Below are 13,184 nucleotides of genomic sequence, written 5' to 3'. Positions count from 1 at the left end.
TTCACAGATGTGATTGGGCCAGCCCAGTGTCAATCAAGAAAAGAACCAATGGGCCGCTGATCTACGTGTTTCATGGGGTGTCAGAAAAAAAAAACTAACGCTGACTTTTTTTGACCAATGCATTACACCGGCACTAACCCATGCGCCGCCAATTAAACAAAACAAAACGAATGGGCCGCCGAAGTACGGCGTCGTTAATGGGCCGTTAAGACAAAAAAAAAAAAAAAAAAAAAAGTATGTGATGTATCGGCCCAAAAAGCACGTCGGCCCACCGGGAATCTCCCGGTAGTCCCGATGGCCAGTAGCCTACATGCCTGGACGTCACACAAAACAAAATCCTACCTGTAGCCTTTCACCATCCACTTATTTAGCTGCTGTCGCATCAATTGACATACCACCTCCCCTTTTCCCTCTTTCTTTTTCTATTTTTATTCCCCGACAGCTTTTTTGCTTTATCTATCTTTTTCGACGACAACTCACTAACGTTACTCGTTCCTGCTCGCTCAGCGCTCACGGCGCCCGCGCCCTCTCGCGATTTTTTTATTATTATTTAATTCCTATTTTTAACAACATGAAAAAGACTATTCAAACATGACATTAAAATATAAATATACAAAATTACAGACAATTCTTGGGGGTGCTGGGCAGGTGCTATGGCTATTATAGGGGGAGCTACAGCACCACCTAGCTCCTCCCTGGCGCCGCCACTGGGTTCATGGTATCAAAAAGTTTAAAAACCCCAAATACAATTCGACAATATGTTAACCCTCCATCTTTTATATTCCTATTGGGTACTTTAAATTCCAGATCTAATTTTCAGGCCATTGTGCCACATTTATGATATCCATTTAATGTTTTCCTCTCATCATTTGACTGATGATACAAACCAGGGATGATCTTATTTGGGACAGCATAAGATCAAATCTTGTTGTTTTACCTCTGCAAGTCTAACTCCGCGGCTCATTTAAAGTGATTTAAAGGTCATATATCACACCTCGGAGGCCATTTCGGATAGGATTATCTCTGTGTAAATGTGACACACTTTGTTTGGATGATGCACCTGGGGGTTAATGCACATTTTGAGAATATTTGGCTGTTGTCATTCTCTGAACATGTGCAAAATCTGCATTGTTGCAGGTTGTTGTTTGCTTGCTTCTTTCAGCAATAGAAGAATCATTCAGCTGCGGTTTATACCAGTGTTTCTAGCCATCTATCACAGGTTTAATGTTCACCATATATAAAATGAGGACAGTTTTCCAATGCATTTTTTTTTATCACAGACATAGTTGCTTTATTAAGTCGCAAGATGGCTCCAATCAGCTTCCGCTGATATGAAAAGATAGATGGTGGAGTAATATGAGAGACATGAAAGTAGAACCAGTATGTCATGAACAACGGTAAAAAATTTACTGTAATGGTCAATATACAAAAATAGACCACCATTCAGTTCTGTGATCAGACTCAACTATTGTAGAGAGCAAAGTAATAAGAAAAGATAATCAGAACTTTTTTATATACACAATTTTGTGTATTGTTGTGTGAACAAAATGTTTTAGATTGCAATTTTCAAGTATGTGATGCATTCTTACCATCACTATAGCTGAAATTAGTGTAAATTGTCGTCTTCAGCCGTCTCTTTCAGGATTAGAGCTGAGCAAGTTAGTTACAAGTTAAAGCAGTTAAAAACTGTCACCATGTTTATTATTTGAAGGTAACCTGCCTACTTAAAGTAGCCTACTAAAATCTGATATTTTGATCAACTATTCAACTTTTCGTATCTATTTTGAGTAAAATGGCTTATCGAATGAGAACATATGTAAGGCAGGACTTGATTTTGTCCATTGAGAATCGATTGGATCATAGAAAGTGGCATGTACTAAAAATGGAAAAGTTTTTCTTTTGAGTTTTTGAGAAGGTTCGAGTACAGACGACAACGTTTCTAAAACGATCCCCGTTCACAAGGATCCACAAAAACGACAAAAAATGCTGTAAAGAAACGATATGCACCTATAGACTATAGCATGCGCATGACGTCACCGTTTTCACAAATTCACATTTTTGTAGTTTACATGGAGATGATATAGGTATAGTTTTAAAAAATTTCATTTCGAAACCCGTTTTCAAAAGTTTGCCTTTACAGGCCCCCAAAACTCAGTTGTCGTGTAAACAAACGGCCAATAAAAAGTTTTCAGATTTTAGTTGAACATTGCTTAGCTCTCGTATTGGAATATACGTCATAGACAAGATGTCACAGCAAGGAGTAGAGGACTCTAACATGTTTGACTGAATATTAAGAGGGCACATATTTGTGAAAAAAAAGTTGATAATAAGCACTGCAACATTCTATGGTTTGTTACCACCATAGTAATGCAATAATCTATAAATAAAAACAAAATATTTGTTTCTGAAATGTTCTGAATGTACCTGGCTACATGGTTGATGACAGGCGAGAAGTTGGTGGGACCGAAGAGCTGAACGGACTTTAGACTCTGGTAATACGCTTCCATGACTCCATCAATGCCATTGCAATATGGATTCTGAGGGTTTCCATTCTTTAGGAACATAGAAAACAAAATATTGCAAAATCAAATAAGGGTAGACATGGCCTCGTTTAACATCTGCTGTAGATATGATAACTCACAATGGAAAGTCCACATTTTAGAGACATAAATAGATGTCTACATTCTTTGAAGAAAATGTAAGTGCCACTTGAATGGAGTTATGTGGTTGTTATGAGGTTATGAGTGGTTTTTAGTGCATTGCAATTTGATTGGTGGGACATTATAGGTTGTCAAAGGTGGTCGCTAAGTGGTTACTTTTTTATCCCAAGTCAAAACTACCTCCTATTCTCTATAATATTCTGGTCTCTAGATATGACTCAGGTTCTTCTTTCAATGTAAGTCTACAGATTTGTTTTTGTGCCAGTATCACCATTCATCAATTGTTCTATAACTTTGCTGACTGCACAAAAGCATTCAGTTCACTCTCTCTAAAACAAAAATAACTAATGGTATCGTGTAACATATAACTCGTGTCATTCCATGAGAGTTTTGTTTCTAGGATGGAGTAAAAAGAAAGTACGAGAGATAAACAGATGTTTTGGATTGGAGTAGAGGCTTGTAATTTACAAGAAGGGATCCGTCAAGTGTACATGTCTAAAACCCTGTTCTGAAATTGAAAGCTTTGTGAAAACTTCTGTCTGTAGACAACACATAGTGAGAAAACATTCAGAAACACTGATATCAAAAACTTGTGTCTGCATATCAAACCTGAATATCTAGTGCGTAAAGCTATCGCTGCAGGACAGGTGTTTTAAGAGTTGCTTACCAAGGCAAACTCATGGGATATTCTCCCATCAGGAGGCAGTTTGGCTCCGAAGCCCAGTGCAGGGAACATCTTGTCGCTGTCATAGTCCTGTATGATCTCCCCCACAGCTTTTAGTGCCATGGCGTAGGCGTTGAGCTGATAGGGATTCATGTAATGAAGGGAAGTGGGCTGGGCTGGGTTGCCTGGGAACCGTGTGAAAGAAAATGTGTACTTTTAGTTCAACTTAAGCACTTGACTGGGAAAGCTTGGCAAAACACATCATATAAAGCCTATAATGGTATAAATCAATTCATATTCTAATTTTCAATTGTTGTTCATTTAAAAAAAAAAAAAGTGATAACCTCGATTAACCACAATTAAAATACATACATTATTGAAGAGTATAATACAGTATAACCCGAATAATTAATGCATAATACTCTCTAAAAGCATAACTACAGTATGTATAGGTACAAATATGATGTAATTTAACAATGTTTACAGTTATTTAACTAATCATAAGGTTTATTCAAAAACCTTATAAAACCATGAAATGTTTTGAATATTAAATGGTTAATATACTGTATATATATATATATATATATATATATATATATATATATATATATATATATATATATATATATATATAGGCTGATATTATGAATCCAGAGGCAAAAAAAAAGCTAGTGATGTATAAAAATAGATTTGCCAAGGATGGCCCTGTAATTCAGATGGTTTTGTGGTATTCCCTTTGAATCTGCAAATTAATTTAAAAGGCATGCCTTTCTGTATAATCACACAGATCAGAGCTCTTATCGCATTAAATCTCAATCATTATGATAGAGGACGGCTATTACTGGCTCTTTTTCATGCCTCATCTGCATACATTTCAATAATTTCAAACAGCCTTCTGATGGAGACGGCACTCACCGTTAGAAGCTGTGAAATCAATCGCCACTGTGAAATTAATCTGAGTCCTGCACAACAAAGAGACAAAGAAAGGTAATGGTTATTTTAGTCATGCTTCAATCTTGTGAACATTAAGTAAATTCATTAAGTGGATATGATTATAAATACAGCCTCCCACTTGTCAGTAGTTTCAGTTTAAATTTAAATACATTTCTTTAGGACTGGAATCACACTAGGACCATTGTGTTGTTAGCTTAGCAACATGCTAACTTTTCACTCTAATATGACATTGAGTCTCACATGAGGAGTCAAATTTTGTTTTTGCGTAAATGATCCTTTAAGTAGTTGCCTATGTAGAGTGTTCCAAATCACTACCTTTTGAGGTTCCATATCAGTTAGGATGCTACTTTATAGCTGCCTATGTAAGCAGTAGACTGCAAGAGTTCCATAGACTGTCGAACAGAGTGGATTTTATGAGGTCTACTCTGAGTCTGAGATGTATGGTCTTTCAAGTATATTAAGGCATCAGAATTTTTTGGTTGTTATATGCATGTTTAACCGGTCCTACTCGACCCGCTCCAAGCGGGATCTGAACCGCCGTCTCTGGCGTGGGAGGTGGGCGCTAACAAGGTGCTAACCACAGGCTCTAGCGTCAGTCGCGTGCCTCTTGAGGCCAGTGGAGTGAGGTTTACACACACAGCTCTTACTGGCCTACGTCAGTTACACTCACCCCCAAACCTCACTCCCATCCGGGTCACGGCACCAAATGTAACCGGTCCCACTCCAAGCGGGATTCGAACAGGCGTGGGAGGTGGGAGCGCTAACAAGGACACTAAAGACCGCAGCCACAAGCGTCAGTCGCTAGCACGCCTCTTGAGGCCAGGGGAGTGAGGTTTACACGCACAGCTCTTACTGACCTACGTCTGTTACACATGTATGTTTTCTCTTGTTTGTTCTTTTAACATTGCATCGGGAGAATACATATGCAGGATACATTGACCTGGGAAGGGTGTATGTTTACTGGGACATTGAGACAAGCAAACTAATGGTGTAAGTACAGATCTGTCTCCTCTCATTAGACTACTCTCATTACTGAGGTTACAGCTGCAGACACACACACACACACACACACACACACACACACACACACACACACACACACACACACACACACACACACACACACACACACACACACACACACACATCACCGAAACTAGAAATAAACTCTTAAAATGTATGTGCAAGAGTGTGTATCGTCTTATCCCCCTGATAATTAAGCATCCCAGTATGCCTAAAACTAACCACAAACAACATTACTTTCTTACATATCAACAAAAATGGTCAAGTAAACACGAAGTACCCAGGCTGGAAATAGTTTGCCTTTAGAAACTGTAGTAACATGTTTCTTGGACAGATATAATATGACTTTCATATAACAAAAAAAAAATTGGTTGGTTGTATGAAGCTTTCCTGTAGCTCAAACAGTAGAGCGTTGGCGCTTGCAACGCCAAGGTCAAGGGGTTTGATTCCCAGGGAAAGCAAGAGTTGATAATATATATATACAGTAGTCACCACAATATTCAACAACATATTCAATGGGGTCCAAAACAATTATGTGCACCATCAATTATCATTTTGTATGAACTATTCCTTTTAAGCGTTGCTGTCTATGTATCGTGTTTCAAATCAGTCACTCGTGAGGGTACATAACTGGTTAGGAAGCTGCCTTAAAAGGTAGCTGCCTAAGAAAGAAATTGGACAGTGATACCCAAGTGATTTCACAGATGAGATGAGCATGAGGCAGCTGAGTAAAGATATCCCACCATTACTCACATTCAGTTGAGACTGAGCCAGTCATACCATCTGTTAGGATAATGCTCACAGCTCTCAGAAAACATGTTTGTGACACAAAACACACCCAGTGTGTCATACAGACATATTAATTGTTGCATACAATGTTCATATTCATTAATGATTCCTGTTTCTCATGGGATTTTGATTGGTTGGCTACATTAATTCATACATTCATCCTGCCAGTCATTTTCAAAGAGGAATGTTCATGTTACTAATAAAGCCTCAAAAGGCCCCAAACTTGTACAGATGCTAATGGATATTACTAGCCACGACTCAACGTGTGAATGCAGAGAGGAAATAATCTATATTAGAGACATAAGAGTGAAAGTATCACTACCATCTGCAGGTGAAATTCATAGGTTCATCTATGTTTCATATGTGGATATTCTCCAAATATCACACAGAACCCTCTGACTGTATGGAATGGATCAATGTGATGTAGATGGGCAAGCCATGCAATGCCAAAATAAAGGCTAATAATGTCTGAAATATAAACAAAAGAATAATGAAGATTAGGTCAGAAGTGTGAAAGGTTTGTCGAATGAGAACAATAGAAACATGAATGGGGCAGTTCGCCTCGCCAGACCTTAGACAATAGAGTGCAAGTGGGTGTTTAAAGGGAAATAAAATATATTATTATTATCTTCTCAGCCTTCTCTAAAAACTCACATGACATGGTCTTAGAAAATGTTTTATAACATTCATTCATTCATCAGATTTGAAATGAAGCATGAGCAGACTTGTGGCTTCGGCTTCATTGTGGTTCTAAGTTGCAACACTACAGCCACATCATATATTTATTCATTTGAAATATATATTGTTAATATTTTTATGTTTGAGATTATATATCTCCATATTAATAACAGACTAATTCTGATTGTTGACTTTCTAAATATATGTTGGTTATGTGTCTATGTGTCTAGCAGCAAGCTTCTTATTTTGGGTAATTTATGCCCCACTTGCCAAAATGTGGGGTGCTGGCGAAGGGATTAACTTCATGGGACAGCAGAGCTCAAAATCAAAACTCACACTTCAGATAACAACAGCAAAAAGAACCAGTTAAATAGAAAAAAAGGGGGGTGGGGAGGTGAGATAAATGTTGGCGATGTGACACAGTTGAGAGTTCCATTGCAGGCAAGAATCTTGATTGATTCTGGCAGAAACTGACAGCTCTTGAGCAGAGGTGAACATGACCATATTTCCAGAGGTTTTACACAAACTGATGAACAGCTACATTCTTGATGCATCTGGCGTTAGTCTAGTTATGAAATTACTAGAATTTAAACATGGAGCTGAGCACAGTTGGGGTCCAGGAAAGGGTCTGATATTATGATGAATGACTTGAACAAGACAGTTGCTGCAATGTTGTCCACAAATGGTCTTCTACAGTTTAACACACCCGTGGGTGACATGTTGTGGCTGGAAGGAGATACCAGTTTTGTAAAGACTGAGATTGATGAGTAATCCTCAAGGTCTATATGTCAGAGAGGATGCAATGTTCTTTGAGAAAACAGATGTAGACAAAAAAGTGTGATAACATGTACACCTGTATGTGATCAGCAAAGCAGTGTGATGCAGGAACAAACAAAAAAGGGGTCCAACACTGAGCCCTGTGGGACACCAGCTCATTCCTGCTTTTGGAGATCTAGCTTCCTGCAGAGTCTAGAACTCTAATCAAACACACATGAACCAGATAATCAAGCTTTTAGGGTTCATTACAAATTACAGACAGGTGTGTCAGAGCAGGGTTCTGAAGGAAAATCGTCTGTAGATCTCACAGAGCAGGTTTGAACACCCCTGGTTAGGTACTTGATAAAAAGGGCAAATCAAATGAAGCCTGTGTGACAGGCTTTTAATGTTTGATTGATATGTATTCATTACTATTTAAACAGTTACAGAATGAGCAGTCTTAATCGTTGTAAAACATTCTCTTGGGACTCCTGACATAGTCCTGTCAGTCTAGACTATGGATAAAGACCAAAAGAGTGCTCCAAAATCAAACATCAAAACCTACCAAAAATACTTGTCAGAACAGTTCTGCAAATGTTTGTTTTCTCTCAAATAGCCAGAGTTGATCAATGTGCACTAGCCATATCAATGAGGAAGTCATTCACAGAACACATAACATCATAACACCAGGCTTACTCATTCAAAACCTCATATTTCATTCTGCTGTAACCCCCTGGGATTTCATGTCCCAATTTGCTTCCCGAAGAGAGCAGAAAACCAATCTGTATCTATGTCAGTGGTACCTGACCACCATTTCATAGTGAAATCAAAAGTCAGAAGAGAGAAAGGCATTCATTAGGAGGTCAAAGGGGAAAAGATAATTTCCATGCACTCCCGTAATACCACATATATTCCATCCAATAGGGGATGACTTACAGTACAGTACGCTGCCACAAAGCTCTTAGTTATTACTAAGAGATTTGTGGCAGCAGCATACTATTGTGGTACCTGCTATCTTAGTGTGTTTGTAATGGGGGCGGCTACTGTGAATGCAGGTGCGAAACTCAGTGTCTGAGAAAATGAGAGTAGGAAGATGAGGGCTGCCTCTGCCACAGATGGGACTCAGATGTTCAGAGAAAATCAACAAGAATATCAGGTTTCATTATTTGACCAAATCCCAAAGACACCTGCTTCTAGGAATGTGGGTAAAGAACAGTATGGGTGTGAGTAAAAGGAAATGAAGTCTTATGGATATCAGCCACTTCATATACTGCATTATTAAAATGTTTCCATGATACAAACATAAGGAATCGTCAAAAGTGAAAACAGTACAGTGATATAACAGCTGGAGTATTCCTATAGTCCAGTACATTTTCATGTCCCTATCATATAGTCAACATTTAATCTTAATAAATTGGATAAAACAATAAACTATTGACATGATGTTGCCCTGTCCATGCTGTGCTTGAATTTGAAAAACTGTCCAAGAACCTCATCAATTTATTAAGACATATTCCAGGTGTTCCTTAATTTTGATTATTTGTAATTGGTAATCAGTTTATAGTTTTCATTTGTCCTCAATAACATTTGTCCTTTATACATTGTTTAAAAAAATTGAACTGTCTAGTTGTGTCTTCTTGTTGTGATGTCTTAATTACATTATCTCAAAAAGGCATAATTTTGTAGAAACAATTGTAAAAAAAAATGAAACCTAATAAATTATGTTGCAAAACCTTTTTTTCCTGTGGTGTCGAAAATGTTTTTTGTTTTGTTTTATGTTTTAGTTTTTTTGTGGTAGGGCCAGAAAAAAAAAAGGTTAGGGATATGAATTATGAATTACTGGACTGACCATGCCTGCAAAAAACATTCTTGTTGTTGAGCCCTGACAAAGATGGATTAAAGTAGACAAAAGCCATCACATTGGGACAGCTTTCTTTTGGTCTGATAGAATGATTAATAAAAGTTGAGTTTTTGTTCTTTTTCCAAGGTCTCATGAAAGCTGATGAGGTGCTCTGTATGCATGAGCCGGTGGCTGGAGAAATGTCTTGTGACATAAGCACGGGAGACGACAGATGTTGTTGACTAGAGGTGAGGGGACACTGTCCATCTGGAGACAAGGGACTTCAGGAGATGAAGCAATTTAGTCAATACTGCATTACCTAACTATCTGAAAAGTCACATATGCTAGATAAGTCCACTTATATGTGTCTGAATTTATTTTCTTTCATAATGAGCTCATGAGTGTTACATCTTTCTTAACTCTGACCTAAATCAGTTACGTATTGTTTTAGCAAGCTCACATTTGGCCCCATTCTCGTAAAGAATGTCCACTTTTCATGATCCAATCAATTCTAAAGGGGCTTTCGAACAGGAAGAAACTTGAACTATTGGCAGAAGTACCCGGATTTTGGCGTGTTCGCACCGCAGGAACTGGGAACGATTTTAGTTCTAGGAACTCCTTTTGGAGGAACTAACTTAGCTCCTACTTCAGAGTAGGGTCTAAACCAGCACTATAGGAACTACCAGTGACGTTAGTGTACGCTGATTGGCCGAACGCACGCGAAACACTGGCACCCACCATTTAAAAAAAAGCTGTGTAAACACACAGATTATAGCCTATATATTTACTCCTGAAACCAACTCTACGAACATGGAAAACAGTGATAGATGATTATGTATTTCTGCTCAGCTAGCAAAACTGGACATCAACCACACGGCATACGCTAATGCCTTTTATACGGTCTTTCTATGTATAACAGTTATATCTAATAACTTGTTAGACAGGACTGTTAGACAGATTTGTAAACTAATGAACACGGAGACTGTGTGCTCAGGCATTCTCAGCGCCGTCAAAATAAAAGTCTGCCGCGCTGTCAAAATAAAAGTCACAACAACAAGTGCGGTTTACGTCACTTCAGAGTTCCTATTGGCGATGCGAATGCAATCAGGAAAATGTTCCTAAGGCAACCATTACTTCTCAGGGAAAGACCCTGGTGGCTAGTTCCTATAACTAAGTTCCTTGAACTACTGTGAAAGCCCCTCAAATGGATAAAATCAAGTCCAACTTAATTTTTTTCTCACTGAATATCCTGATTTGCTCACAAATATGGAAGTGAAATGGGTTGACATTATCTTTGCTCTACATTCCCATCATTTATTTTATTTTGTAGCATGTAAGAGCTAATTAGTTATTAAGCTAACAGACGGAATACTGATGACAGTAACATTGAATCCATTCTGCCAGTTGAAATCCCAATACATTAGATTAAAGTAAATAACGGCTGAGTTGACATGCAACAGCGTAAAATAATTCATGAATCGTAAATCCGTCGAGCTTTTCCCTTTGATGTAAAAAGACAGCTGTTAGCATGGCTCAATCCAGGGAGCAAAATCGTCAACCAAACACACTAACGTGGCTGACAACAGCTGTCCTTTGAGATAACTCCACACACCGAGTTGTAATTTAGGACTGCAGATGCTCGCAGAGTTCTTCTCCTTGAGGGCTCCCTAATACCAATTAACTGATTGGATTGTTCTTCATCACAGTGGCTGTCTCTCTAGAGCGCTGTGCTCTTCATCTCCTGCAGCTAATGAGGTGCACTCTAGACTAGTGTCAATCACTGCTCAGGGACGCCACAAACGAACAGATGACAGAGAGATGGCGATGAGAGAGATAAGAGGAGAAAAGAGTGAGAAGATAAGGGAGAAACTAGGGGCCCTATCATACACCCGGCGCAATGCGGCGCCAGTGTTTTTTGCTAGTTTCAGCCTGACGCAGTTTTCATTTTCACGTCCTGTGCCACGTTATTTAAATAGCAAATGCATTTGTGCGCCCATTGTCTGAAAACGAGGTGTGTTCAGGCAACTGAAATAGACTACGCCATTGACTTAGACCAGGTTTCAGTTGGTCAATGGCGCAGTCTATTTCAGTTGCCTTAAAAATAGCAATGCAATTTTTTATTTTTTAAAGAGTAAGGTGCGCCTATAGGCGAGTTCACAACGCATGTACACTTTGTCCCGTAGATGGTCTGTGCGCACGCTTTAACCTCGCTCACGAGCAGATCCATTTCCTTGCTAGAGAAGCGTTCAGTTTTTCCGCTTGCAAATTCCACTGTGTAAATAGCTAATCTGCCATGGCGTAAGCGCAACTGGCTTTTAAAGGGAATAGGAGATGAGACTCTGATTGGTTTATTGCACTCTTTTAGACCATGCGCCGGGAGCGCCAACCATTTTTCCCGTCGTTAAACTAGCAAAAGTGGATACAGACTGAAAAGTGTGCTTGCGCCGTGCGCTTTAGACCATGTGCTTAGATCGTTAAAATAGGGCCCTAGCTGTTTATCACAGTAAAGCATTCAGTCGGCCTAATAGCAGGTAAAATAATGGCCAATTAAATACAGTGGATATAAAAAGTCTACGTAAATAAATTCAATAAATATTTAACTAAGCCACCTTGAGTAACTGAATTTAAATGTAAAAATTATTATTACATTATTAATTCATTTGAAATGTTATATCCAATTTAATTTTAAAAAAGAGCTTCGATGTGGATTATGATTGGTAAAAAAAAAAAAACATCCATTCATTCTCCAAACCGGTTTATTCTCAGCAAGGTTGCGGAATTTTTTTAATACATTTAAAATTTCATATAGATATGATAAACAATATCACATAAGCAGGTTGTTAGGCATGACACAATGCCAAATAATTATAGCGCATTACTGTTTTTACAGGCAATTTGCAGTTGCCAAGCAACTTGGGGCATTATTATATAGAATTCAGTTGATATACAGTACGGTCACAGGTGTGCACACTGTATATGAGTGTCTTTACAAAGATTTCAAACGCATTTCTCACAACTAGATCAGAGAGCTGGAAAAATATTTAAAAATATAATATAACTCTTGTAAAACTTTTCTAACTACCTTTAAATCTCAACTTGGTATTGAGCAAGCAAGGTAAATGTACCAACCTTTTCAGTAAGTGTGCTTACTGAAAAATACTTAAGAGTATTTTGCTGTGGGCTACAGCATAAATACTGTCATGCAGAATTACACTAACAGTGTTTCAAACTGCAACAGCCAACAAGTGCAGAGAAGCTTTTATCACGGCAGAGGAAAAATGTGCATAAATAGGGGAACCGAAAACGTGGCTGCCATTACGTAATGTGAGAGAGTTCTCGACAAAATCCATTTACAGCCCTACACAACTTTCCACTCTAGCCGTTCACACAATGACATGCACCGAAAAACAGCAGCCATTACCGCCAAGAAACATCGCTTTGGGAGTTGTCTTCTGAAAAATAAGATTAAATATATAAATGCACCTACTGTATGTGAACTTGCATGTGCATGTCTGTCTATTTACTCGCTTAAATTAATAGTTTAGTCAAAACATGTGGTTTAGGGGCTGTTTACACCTGGCCACATGCGTTTTCTCAGATCGGATAGCTATCTGATTTATCAAAACGATTCCATTTACACCTGGTCACATAAATGTGTTTTTACAGAACGGATTTAAATCCGGTCTTCAATTCCCGCGCAATATGCAGATTTAATGGAGCGCACGTCACCGAAAGCAACCGATATGAGCTGCATTTTTTGATCATCAGCTAAAATTTCTAAATCAAAGACCGCAATAAGAGAGAGCGGCAACAGCCCTGG

The 13,184-nt window shown here is 38.5% G+C and overlaps 1 protein-coding gene across 2 annotated transcripts in view; it reads right to left on the bottom strand.

Moving 5' to 3' along the window:
- Positions 1-13,184, bottom strand: part of LOC309497185 (copine-8) — a 122,771-nt gene that overhangs the window by 16,650 nt on the left and 92,937 nt on the right. For both annotated transcript variants that reach the window (XM_082167426.1, XM_082167425.1), the window contains exons 14-16: positions 4,240-4,286; positions 3,328-3,509; positions 2,425-2,552 (exon numbers count right to left, since the gene is read on the bottom strand). In XM_082167426.1, the coding sequence (XP_082023552.1) occupies positions 2,425-2,552; positions 3,328-3,509; positions 4,240-4,286 (357 nt within the window). The remainder of the gene's footprint in view (positions 1-2,424; positions 2,553-3,327; positions 3,510-4,239; positions 4,287-13,184) is intronic.

This window comes from Leuciscus leuciscus (assembly GCF_965113295.1).
Source record: "Leuciscus leuciscus genome assembly, chromosome: 4".
Taxonomy (NCBI): domain Eukaryota; kingdom Metazoa; phylum Chordata; class Actinopteri; order Cypriniformes; family Leuciscidae; genus Leuciscus; species Leuciscus leuciscus.
This window is presented reverse-complemented; position numbering and strand designations above follow the sequence as displayed.